General features: G+C 42.8%; 1 protein-coding gene across 1 annotated transcript; it reads right to left on the reverse strand.

Moving 5' to 3' along the window:
• Positions 1-6,872: 6,872 nt before the first annotated feature.
• LOC109278742 (uncharacterized) lies at positions 6,873-12,262 on the reverse strand. Its single transcript, XM_053899247.1, has 6 exons — positions 11,421-12,262; positions 11,029-11,213; positions 10,709-10,834; positions 10,382-10,574; positions 9,567-9,689; positions 6,873-7,585 (listed from the first exon to the last, which is right to left on the reverse strand). Exons 1-6 carry the CDS (start codon positions 11,455-11,457, stop codon positions 7,335-7,337), a joined length of 915 nt encoding a protein of 304 aa, XP_053755222.1. The 5' UTR covers positions 11,458-12,262; the 3' UTR covers positions 6,873-7,334.
• Positions 12,263-12,677: the final 415 nt, after the last annotated feature.

The raw sequence follows: 12,677 nt of genomic DNA on the forward strand, positions 1-12,677 counted from the left end.
CTTCGAAGGCATTGTCTGAGGCTTCCATGGCAGGCAGATGAGAAGCAATCTGCAGGGTGATTTCAGGAGCCTGAAAAGAATAAGAAACAAATAAAACCCAAACCCAAACCCATCCTCTTGCTAAGAAATTCTCATGTAGCTCAGCTCCGTAGCACCAACCAAATTAATGGGAAGTAAATGCATTGGAACATCAGTTTAAAGTGTAACAGGATAAGGAGCTTCAGTATACACTAAAGGAAAGTGGAAAGAGTATTTCTGTGTTCGATATTTATGCTAATTATAAGCATTAACTTACTACTTTTCTAACTCGAGGGTGGCAGTCAGGCATCGGGGCTGTGAAGCATGATGCTTGAGTCCTCACCTGGCTCTACCCTTTTGGTTGTGTGATGTTGGGTAAGTTAACTCAACCACTTTGTATTTTCCCACCTTATTTTTAAAATGAGAAAAAAAAATAGATATAGGAGCCTGGGAAGATGACAGAGTAGGAGGATCCTAAGCTTACCTCATCCCACTGATACACTTAGATAATAGCCATATCAATGCAACTGACCCAGGAAATGACATGAAGACTGGTAGAACAGACTCTTCACAGTTAGTCATAGAGAGGAGGCCATATCAAAAACGGTAGGAGGGGTGGGGACACGGTTGGGAACGAAACCCCCGGTGAAACGGGGAGAAAACCACACACCAGTTCAACTGCAGCCCCAGCAAGGGTTGGGAGCAGACGTCTGAAATGACTGCTAATCCCACCTACCAACAAAAATCTCACAGTGGGCAGTACGAGGAGAGAGCCCTGTAGTTCAGAGTCACTGCAACCCTAACAGAGGGACGGGGGGCAGACACCTGGTCTGACTGCAGGCCTCACCAACAAAAGCCTCTCAAGGACGACACAGGGAACGCACCCTACAGTTAAGTGTGACTAAAGCCTTGGCAAATGAGCTGAGGGCAGGCATCTGGTCTGATACAACTATAAGCCCAAAGCGGCCCCAGACTAGCCCCTTAAGAGTACAGGGACCAAACCCTGTCCACAACAGGCAAAGTGGGTCATTGCAGCTGAATGGACTGAAGGCAAACACGTCTCAGTCAGAAGAGTAGGGTGCACACCGCATACACAGGAGATACCGCTGAAGCATCTGGTCTGCTAAACAGGGGGCATTTTATTTTAGGGCACTAGAGGACCTCTTCTTCATGTGGCCCCTACTTTTAAGAGCAGGAGACTTAGCTGACTTTCCTAATACATAGGAACAAAACACAAAGTTAGACGAAATGAAGAGACAGAGGAGTATATTCCAAATGAAAGAACAGGACAAAAACCACAGCAAAGAGCCCAATGAAATGAAAATAAGCAATGTGCCTGATAGAGAATTCAAAGGAATGGTCGTAAAGATACTTACTTACTGGACATGAGAAAACAGTGGAGGATCTCAGTGAGACCTTCAACAAATAGATAATTAAAAAAAGAACCAATAATAGAAAAATAACTCAATAACTGAAATTAATAATACACCAGAAGAAATCAAGAACAGATCAGAGGATGCAGGACTAGACAGAGAGCAGAGGACAGAAAACTTATTAGAAGAAATAATAGCTGAAAATGTCCCTGAGATGGGAAAGGACACAGATATCCAGATCCAGGGGGCAAAGAAAGCCCCCAGTGAAATCAGTCCAAGGAAGTCTACACCAAGACACATCCTAGTTAAGATGGAAAACAGCAAGAGAAAATAAAAGCAGCAAGAGAAAATAAAACCATTACCTAGCAAGGGTAACCCCATAAGGCTATGAGTGGATCTTTCAGCAGAAGCTTTGCAGGCCAGAAGGGAGTGGCAGGATATATGCAAAGGGCTAAAAAGGAAAAGCCTGCAACAAAGAATATTCTATCCAGCTATGCTATAATTCATAAAGAAGGACAGATAAACAGTTTCCCAGAAAGACAAAAGTAAAGGGAGTTCATCACCACTAAATGAGCCTTACAACAAACATTAAAAGGAATTCTTTGAGTGGAAAGAAAAGGCCACAATCAGGAGTAAAAAAATTAGCAAAGAAAACATGACACAGGTAAATACAAACATAATAAAAATAGGCTAATCACTTATAAAACTGGTATGGAGGTTAAAGCACAAGAGCAGTAAAATCAATTATATCTATAAAAATCAGTCACAGTATTCACAAAGTAAAAGGATGTAAAGTATGGCATCATATAGATAAGATGTAAAGGAGGGAGGTAAAATGTTAGTGCTTTTAGAATAGGTTCAAACTTAAGTGATCATCAACCTAATATGGACTTCTATATACATAGGATGCTATATATCAGCCTAATAGTATTCACAAATCAAAAACTTATAATAGACAGGCAAAAAATGAAGAGGAAGGAGTCTAAGCACATCACTAAAGAAAGCCATCAAAGCACAAAGGAAGAGAGTAAGAGAAGAAAGGAACAGAGAAGAACTACACAACAATCATGAAACAAGTAACAAAATGGCAAAAGTACCTACTTATCAATAATTACTTTGGACGTTCTGGCAGGGAACACAGCTACTTGTATACCCTCAATAATTAGTTTGAATGTAAATGGACCAACTGCACCAATCAAAAGACATGGGGTGACTGAATGGATAAAAAGCAAGACCCATCTATATGCTGCTTACAAGAGACTCACTTTGACCTAAAGACATAGATTGAAAGTGAAGGTATGGAAAAACATTTATCATGCAAATGGAAGCAAAAAGAAAACTAAGGTAGTAGTACTTCTATTGGACACAATAGATGTTAAAACAAAAACTAAAACATGAGACAAAGAAGAATACTACCTAATGATAAAAGGAATAATCCAACAAGGATATATAACAACTGTAAATTTTTATGCACCCAATATGAAAGCACCAAAATACATAAAGCAACTATTAACAGACATAAAGGAAAAAAATCAGTAGTGAGTAATACAATAGTAGTAGAGGACTTTACTACCCCACTCACATCAATGGATAGATCACCTAAACAGAGAATCAACAAGGATACAGTGGCTTTGCATGACACATTGGACCAGATGGATCTAACAGACACATTCAGAATATTTCATCCCAACACAATATTCTTTTCAAGAGCAAATGGAACATTTTTCCCAACAGATCACATGTTAAAGCCACAAAACAAGTCTCAAAAAATTAAAAAAGACTGAAATCATAGCATGAATATTTTCTGACCACGATGGTATGAAACTAGAAGTCAATCACAAGAAAAAATCTAGAAAGAACACAACTATATGGAGGCGAAATAACATGCTGCTAAACAATAAATGAGTCAACCAGCACATAAAAGAAGAAATTTAAAAAAATACGGAGACAAATGAAAATGAAAACACAATGGTCCCAAATCTTTGGAATGCAGCAAAAGCTGTTGTAAAAGGAAGGACTATAGCAATACAGGCCTCACTCAAGAACCAAGAAAAATCTCAAACAACCTAACCGTACAAATAAAGGAGCTTTATAAAGAAGAACAAACAAAGCCCAAAGCCAGTGGAAGTAAGGAAATAATAAATGTTAGAGTAGAAATAAATGAAATAGAGACTAAAAAATTAGAACAGATCAATGAACCAAGGATCTGGTTCTTTGAAAAGATCAATAAAATTGATAAACCTTTAGCCAGGCTCATAAAAATATACAGAGATGGAGAGGGAGAGAAGGAGGGAGAAATGACTCAAATAAATAAAGGAGGAGAAACAACAACCTACACCACAGAAATACAAATGATTATAAGAGAATATTATGAAAAATTACATGCCCACAAATTGGACAACCTAGAAGGAATGGATAAATTCCTAAAAACATATAACCTTCCAAAACTTCAACAGGAAAAATAGAAAATTTTAACAGACTGATTACTAGCAATCAAATTGAATCAGTAATAATGAAAAAAAAACAAAAACCAAACTTCCAACCAACAAAAGTCCAAGACCAGATGGCTTCACACATGGATTCTACCATTTAAAGAAGAGGCAATACCTATTCTCACACTATTCCAAAAGATATAAGAGGAAGGAAAACTTCCAAATTCATTCTATGAGGCCAGCCTTATCCTGATACCAATATCAGAAAAAATTTCTACAACCCTTCCCCCCAAAAAACTATATGCCAATATCTCTGATGAACATAGATGCAAAAATCCTCATGAAAATATTATCAAACTGAATCCAACAATACATTAAAAAAAATCACTCACTACAACCAAGTGAGATTTATTCCAGGGGTGCCAAGTGTGGTTCAATATTCACAAATCAATCAACGTGATATATCACATGAACAAAAAAAGGATAAAAACCATATGATCATCTCAATAGATGCAGAAAAAGCATTTGGCAAAGTACAACATCCATTCATGATAAAAATCCTCAACAAAGTAGGTTAGAGGAAACATACCTCAACTTAATAAAGGCTGTATATAAAAAGCTCACAGCGAATGGCATACTCAGTGGTGAAAAACTGGGAGCTTTTCCTCTACGATCAGGAACAAGACAAGGATATACACTCCCACCACTTTTATTCCACATAGCACTGAAAATCCTAGCCACAGCAATCAGACCAGAAAAAGCAATAAATGTATCCCAATTGGCAAGGAAGAAGGAAAACTTTCACTATTTGCAGGTGACATGATACTATATATGGAAAACCCGAAACACTCCACCAAAAAACCATTAAAACTGATGCATGAATTCAGTAAAGCCACAGGATACAAAATTAATATACAGAAATGTGTTCCATTTCTATAACTAATAATGAAGTAGTGTAAAGAGAAATTAAGAAAACAATCCCATTTACAATTACACTGAAAACAGTAAAATACTTAGGAATGAACTTAACCAAGGAGGTGAAAGATCTGTACTCTGATAACTATAGAACACTGATGAAGGAAATTGGAGATGACACAAACAAATGGAAAGATATTCCATGCTTATGGATTAGAAGAACTAATATTGCTATAATGTCCATATTACCCAAAGCAATCTACAGACTTAATGCAATCCCTATCAAAATGCCAATAGTATTTTTCACAGAGCTAGCATGAATAATCCTAAAATGTCTATGGAGCCACAAGAGACCTCAAATAGCCAAAGCAATTTTGAAAAAGAAAAACATTGCTGGAAGTATCACAGTTCCAGATTTCAAGGCGTACTACAAAACTGTAGTAATCAAAACAGTACGGTACTGGCACAAAAAGAGACACATAGATCAATGGAATGGAATAGAGAGTCCAGAAATAAACCCATACTTTTATGGTCAATTAATCTATGACAAAGGAGGTAAGAATATAAAATTGGAAAAAGCTTCTTTAACAAATGGTGTTTGGAAAACTGGACAACTTATGTTGAAGAATGAAAATGGACCACTTTCTTACACCATACACAAAAATAAACGCAGAATGGGCTAAAGATCGAAATGTGAGACCTGAAACCACAAAACTCCTAGAAGAAAACATAGGCAGTAATTTCCTTGATGTTGGCCATAGAAACCTTTTTCTACATATGTCTCCTAGGGCAAGGGAAACAAAAGTAAAATGAAACTATTGGGATTACACCAAAATAAAAAGCTTTTGCACGGTGAAGGAAGCCATCAACAAAACAAAAAGGCAACCTACTGAATGGGACAAGATATTTGCAAATGATATATCTGATAAGGGGTTAATATCCAAAATATATAAAGAACTCATTACAACTCAACACCAAACACACACACACACACACACACACACACACACACACACACACACAATCTGATTAAAAATGGGTAGAGGACATGAATAGACATTTTCTCCAAGGAAGACATACAGATGCCAAAGAGGCACATGAAAAGATGCTCAACATCATTCATCCTCCAGAAAATGCAAATCAAAACCACAATGAGATACCACCTCACACCTGTCAGAATGGCTAAAATAAAAAAACATAAATAACAAATGTTGACAAGGACACAGAGAAAAGGAATCCTTGTGCACCATTGGTGGGAATGCAAACAGGTGCATCCACTGTGGAAAACAATATGGAGGTTCCTCAAAAAATTAAAAATACAATTACCAGGGTGCCCGTGTGGCTCAGTTGGTTAAGCGTCTGACTTTTGCTTTTAGCTCAGGTCATGATCACAGCGGCGTGGGATCGAGTTCTGCATCAGGCTCTGCACTGAGTGTGGTGCCTGCTTGGGACTCTCTCTGCCTCTCCCTCTCTCTCTGTCCCTCCCCTGATCACACACTCTCTTGCTCTCTCTCAAAATAAATAAACAAACATTAAAAAAATACAATTACCATATGACCCAGTAATTCCACTGCTGGATTTTTACACAAAGAAAATGAAAACAGTGATTTGAGAAAATATACGCACCCCTATGTTTATTGCAACATTATTTATAATAAGCCAAGATACTGAAGCAACCCAAGTGTCCATCAACAGATGACTAGATAAAAGAGATGTGGTAGATATAGACATAGATATAGATAGATGCCTATATCTATGTCTGTATCTATCTATCTATATCTATATCTATATCTATATCTATATCTATATCTATATCTATATCATGGAATATTACTTAGCCATAAAAAAGAATGAAATCTTGCTGTGACAACATAGAAGGACCTAGAGAGCATTATGCTAAGTGAAGTAAGTCAGACAGACAAACACCATATGATTTAACTCATATGTGGAATTTAAGAAACAAAACAATGAACAATGAGGAGACAAAAAAACCAAATTCTTTTTTTTAAAGTTTTCTAATGTTTATTTATTTTTGAGAGAGAGACAAAGTGCAAGCAGGGGAGGGCAGAGAGAGAGGGAGACACAGAATCTGAAGCAGGCTCCAGGCTCTGAGCTTGAATCCAACTGCGAGATCATGACATCACCTGAAGTCAGAAGCTTAACCGACTGAGCCACCCAGGCGCCCCAGAAACCAAATTCTTAAATATAGTGAACAAACTGGTAGTTGCCAGAGGGGAGGTGGTGGTGGGGATGGGGAGAATTGGTGAAGGGGATTAAGAGTACACTTAGCATGATGAGCACTGAGTCATGTAGAGAATTGTTGAATCACTACATTGTGTACCTGAAACTAATATAACACTGTATGTTAATTATACTTGAACAAAAACATGAGAAAAAAATAATAGTATGGCATAGGGTTTTCGTGATTGAATGAGTTATTTCACGCAAGTTATTAGAACATTTTCTGGCATGTACAAAGTACTTAATTGATTCTACTCACCATCATTTGAGACATTAGACTGTAGATTGGTAAAATGACTTCTATCAGTCCCCTTAAAAGAGAGATTACTAAGTAATCTATTCCAGCTGCTTAATCCTAAGGTATATCTACTACCTGAAAGCCTCCTTCCTGGTCACCTTGACCTTCTTGGCTGCATGATGATTGCTCCATAGACAGGCAGGCAACCAGATTTACCTGAAGCTGGGGGGTGAGGAGGTCCAGGATGGAGAGGCCATACTGGTAAACCACAAACTCCCTGGCAGAAAGGTCTGTGGCTTGCACAGCGATAAGCTCTTCCTTCAGCATTATCTGAGGTTTCGGGACATCCTGCAAACAGTTTTCTGGGGCTACAGAGATAAAGAGAACACAGTAACGATTCCACTGATTTTTCTGTACAGTGATGATTTTAGTAAGGGCAACAGCAACACAATTCAGCTTAGGAAAAGGTGTATTTGCATCGATCGGTCCATCCACCCATGCCAGATATGTACACTGTGCCTTGGATCCTCCTGCCCATTTTCATGGAAAAGCAAGTGAGCCTCAGTCAATAGGAACAGAGGTGCCCAGAACAACAACAAAAAGATGAGGGTCTGGAGAGGATGGCAACCAATTTTCTACTACGTGTTTCATAGGGTTGTTTGGAGCACTGAATGTAATATGCTCAGAACTGGGACTGGTACATAGTAAGCACTCAGTAAATGCTAGCTCTATTAACAAAATAATCTTACTTCCTCACAGATTGTCTCTAATGGGCCCCGGGTATTTAAGCATTTTGTATGATCTTTTTATTTTTGAGAAGACAATGAAAAAAGCTTGGGTAGCATGGCATAGCAAAGAATCCTGGGCTAGTAGCTAGAAGACCTGAGTTCTGGTCCAGGTTTTGGAAGACCCTGGGAAAGACACTAAACTTCTTTGAACATCAGCTCTTTCATCTATAAAACGTACGTTAATAATCTTTCGCCATCTTACAGAATTAGAGTTTGGGTTACCAGGTGTAAATAAGACAATGCATGAAAAATTGCTTTCAACATCGTAAAGTCAATACCATCGTAAGACAATGGAGGTTGAAGTGTGGGTGAGAAGCCACTTCTCTGTTCACACTCTTCTTAGTTTTCCCCCCAAAGGAGGGGGAATTAATTAATTAGTTGAGCTGTGGGTCAGCAAACATTTTCTGTAAAGGGTCCAAAAAATAAGTATTTTAGGCATTGCTGGCCAAGAGGCAAACCTGGGGTTCAAATTCAGCGTTCCCATCGTTGTGCTGGAAGTGTGGCCTCCCTCTCCCATGGTGCTTTCCCTTCCTTCTCTGAAATTCAGTGATGTGTCCTCCTGGGAACTCACCACCATATACTGCCTGCACCCCCTTTTGGCAGTGCCTTTGTAGCGTTGGATAATTGTCCACATGGGTAGGGAGGTTAAGAGCACAGGCTGCGGGACTGAATTCCAGCTGAACTCCTTGAGTTTTGACAACTCACTGGACCTATTGGGATGCCTCAGCTTCCCTCTCTATGAAATGAGTAAAAGTACCTACTTTACTGGGTTGGTGTAGAGATTAAAGGAGCTAACGTATCCAAAGAGTGAGGAGAGCGCACGACAAATTGCAAAGCCCTCCGTACACATGTTATTCTTCTTTTGACTTCCCCCACCCCAATCATTCACAAATGTAAAATTATTTTTAGCTTGTGGGTCACACAAAAACAGAGAGCTGGCTGGAATTGGCCTGCCGGCCATAGTTTGCAGATCCCTGGTCAAATTCAAGGGTGTTTATGGAACTGCGTTGACTAATGGCTTGCATTGTGGTCAACTGAAAGGCATACGGTATCTCCAATTAATCCTCTTCCACTTGGTCACTGAGTGGATTGAAACAGATCTAATTCTTCAAGGCAAGGCCAGCCATTGTCTTTTCACTGCGAATGTCAAGGGGTGGTATTGGTAAAGTGATCTGGAGTCCCTTTTTGGTGCAAGGTCTTCCTTTTCTTTGTCTTCTGCCTATCTCCCTGCGTCTCACACTTTCCATTAACTCCTTGTAACATGTGGCTGGCCAGTATGGGGTAAAATCCCAAGATTTAGATTCAGTGTCTAGTGGAAAGATAGAAGGCCTTTAGGAATTCCCTTTTGAAACTGACCATATTAGTATTACAGTGGAACTTTGACTCCTATTTGTTATTCCTTATACAGAAAAATCTCTTAGGAATCTTAGGTTGGGGGTGAGGGGAAAGGGATAATTGGTGACGCAAGATTCTGACATTCCCAGTCCCTGGGGTCACACCATCGAACACATTCAGTGCACCATGAAAGTTCCAAGCAGGGGCTACAGGGAAAGGAGGTTACCTTGTTGGTGATGCAGTTGTGCTTGTAGTTCAGCTTCCTCCTTGCGGGCTTGGGACCAGATGTCTACTTTCCTCAGGGTAGAAAAGACTGGTGAGGTCCACGCGATGTCAACTTTATCTGTATCTGCACAGAGACGGGGGGTAGTTGTTGCAGTAAGAGCACAGGATTGGGGCTAAATAAGAAAGAGCCAGATGTAGTGTTACAAGCGACAGGTGGCCTGTAAGATGGCCCCCACGATTCCCCTATGTGTATCCACGCCCTTGTGTTATCCCCTCTGGTTGAGTGTGGGTTGGACCTAGTGATTCATTTCTAATGAATGGAATATGGCTCAAGTAATGAGATCAGGATACGGAAAGGCTGTGACTTCCATTTTTTTTTTTTTTTTTTTGCCCCTTCCCACTTGCTTGCTCTGAAGGAGGCCAGCTGCCATGTTGTGAGCTGTCCTGTGAAGTCCAGGTGGCAGGGAATTGATTCCCCAGGTGAACCTTGAGATGACCACATCTCTGGCCCAACACCTTGATGTAGCCTGTATGAGACCCTGAGGCACTGGCCCCCAGCTAAACTGCACCCAGATTCGTGACCCACAGTAACTGTGAAATAAAAAAATGTTTGTGGTTTTGAGCCACAGAATTTTCTGGGAGTCTGTGGTAACAGCAATATATAACTAATACATTGGGTTTCTCTATATTCCTCCTGAAGAATGTACTGTGACCACACCCTTACAGTGCCAGAAGCCCTAATGGTTTATTAGAACTTATCAAAACATGGCCAACATTGGCAGCAGAAATGAATGCTGGGCCAGTGACCAGCCTTACCTGTTCCTGGCCCCTGATCCTCTGGTCCTGGACTATAACCTTGAGCTCCCACTAGCGTTGCAGTGAGGCTCTTCAGGAAGGGGATCAAAAGTGGGCAGGCAGCAGCCTGGTCCCTTAGAGAAGCCGTGACTGTTCCATAGAATCTGTCTCCAGGGTAATTCTCCAAACACGCAGGGGCTCCTGAGGCAACAATCTAGGACAAAATAGTCAGCACCTGGTTCCGTGCATGGTTCCCACCTGTCCCATGTGGCTGCTTTGGGAGCTTCTCGCTGAAGCCCCCACCAAATTGGACATGCAGATCTCCTTGGCCGAGTCCAGAGTCCGTACCTGGGTGTGCAAGAGGTGGAGGCGGCTAAGCTCCCGTTGGTACTGTAAGTGACCGAGGGCTCGATCGAGAAAGCTCTGTCTCTCCCTTACCACCTCCTGAAACTCATCAGAGAGATGATGAACCACCTAGAGCACAGGAAATGAAATGCCCGAATGAAAATAGAGCTTTTCTCTCTCTTCTTGTTCCCCTCCCAGCCCGTCCACTTCTCCTCAGGGCACCCCCATCCCTGAGTATTACATCGCCCTGAAGAACCACATCTCACGACATAGGAGGATGCGCGCATTGTACATGGGTCCCCTCATCAGCCTCCGAGCCTCACCTTCCTGAGACGGTTCCAGATCTGGGGGCTCTGACCCCTACTCTGCTGTAGCCACGTCTCCTCCTCCTGGCCCCGCAGCCGGCCCACCGCTTGCCCCAGCTTCTCTGCTGCGTGTCCTAAACTCTGCAGGACTCTCTGCATGCCTAGCGCCACCTGTGCCTCCTGCTCCCCCTCCTCTCTGTCTGCTGCAAGGGGCAGAGAGAAGAGCCATGTAACGGCAGCCATGTCTGGGGACAGGGAGAAGAAAAGACACAGTGGTTTACTGCACCTTCCAGGTCCGAGCCAGGGCCTGGCTGGGAGCCTGGGAGGTGAGCACATTCAGAGGGCAGGAGGGGCTCCCCACTCCCGAGATTTCTGCTCTGGGGATCTGGGCCCAGGGGATGCTGTCCCACCTCGAGAGAGCAGGCCCCGCTCTGGGCCACTCTGCATGCTCAGGGCTCTGGCTCTCCTCTGAGTCTCCTGCAGGTGGCAGGACTCCAGCGCAGCACAGGCCTCCTCGGCAGCCCTCAGCTACACAGGGCAGGAAGCACAAAGAAAGGGGCCTCGGAGAGGAAGGCAGGAGCTCTGGGCTGGGCCCCCTCATGCTGGCCCTTCCTCCTCCTCTTCTTCCTTCTCCTCCTCCTCCTCTGTCCTGAGACACTTGGGGGTGACCAGAGTCTAGGGCCTGGAGCCAAGGATCCCAGGACTCTGTCTGCCCTGCGATGGGTTCCATGTTTTCCGTCAGCAGGCGTGACAAAGGCTCCACACTTACAAAAGAAACCTGTGTCGTCTGGGTAAAGGTCTGTGTGGGGACCATGAAGTGGCACCTCTGGGCCTCACCTGTCGCTGGGCATCTTTGCCCGGAACGGAGAGGAGCTCCTGGCTCAGGAGCCCCAGGTGGTCCGCTAGACGCACCTCTTCTTGCTCCCGGCGGTGCCAGTACTGCTCCCGGGCTCTCAGCTCCTTCTCCAGGGCGTCCAGCTGCAACATCCAGCTTGTTTTAGGCTCGCACATGTTTTCTCCTCATGGCCTGGGGTCTGGCTGATGATCCCGAGCTTCTCCAGACACGGGCCTCCATCACCCCTGGGTGTCCATGACTGAGCTTAGCGAGGCGGTCGACTTGGTTGTAGATGGAAAAATCATAACCAAGTGCCTTCTTCAAGTTCCCAGTCTCCTTCTCGCTCCTTCTAATGCCTGGATTCTATGGAGCCACCTGGCCCCCTGTTCCCACCTTCCTCTTGGGAGGCCAGGGCAGGTGGGTGCATGACAGCAGGAAATTCTCATCCCCTCCTATCACCCCTTCATACTCATCTGGGAAACTGTGAGTCGGGGCTACAATTAAAATGTCTTGGCTTCTAGCGAGAATCTTTTACAGCATATCCATCTCTGTTCCTTAAATGCACTAGGCTGAGAACATAACAGGAGGACCCTAAGTTATTTCCATTTTCGTGGAGGCCTGCCAAGGGCTGAATTATTGCAATAACCTCCCGGCGGGGTTCCTGCCCTAGCCTGGCCCTGTTCCCATCCATCCTCTGCACTGCTGCCAGAGGGAACTTTCTAGAATGCTGACTATATGTACACACACCCACACATAAAGATGTCTGGAAGGAGGTATGCCAACCTGTTAATAGTGGCTGCATTTTGTGGGAGACGGGGGTGAGGGGAGTAGT

This window comes from Panthera pardus, unplaced genomic scaffold (assembly GCF_024362965.1).
Source record: "Panthera pardus isolate Hobbes unplaced genomic scaffold, ASM2436296v1 HiC_scaffold_12, whole genome shotgun sequence".
NCBI lineage: Eukaryota > Metazoa > Chordata > Mammalia > Carnivora > Felidae > Panthera > Panthera pardus.

Excerpts from the sequence above, each read along its gene's own strand:
- LOC109278742 (XM_053899247.1), bottom strand. The coding sequence starts at position 11,457 with ATGCAGAGTGGCCCAGAGCGGGGCCTGCTCTCTCGAG. Across the intron at positions 11,214-11,420 it reads GCGGGGCCTGCTCTCTCGAG|CAGACAGAGAGGAGGGGGAG; the intron begins GTGGGACAGCAT and ends TGCCCCTTGCAG. Across the intron at positions 10,575-10,708 it reads TCCACCTCTTGCACACCCAG|ATTGTTGCCTCAGGAGCCCC; the intron begins GTACGGACTCTG and ends ATTTTGTCCTAG.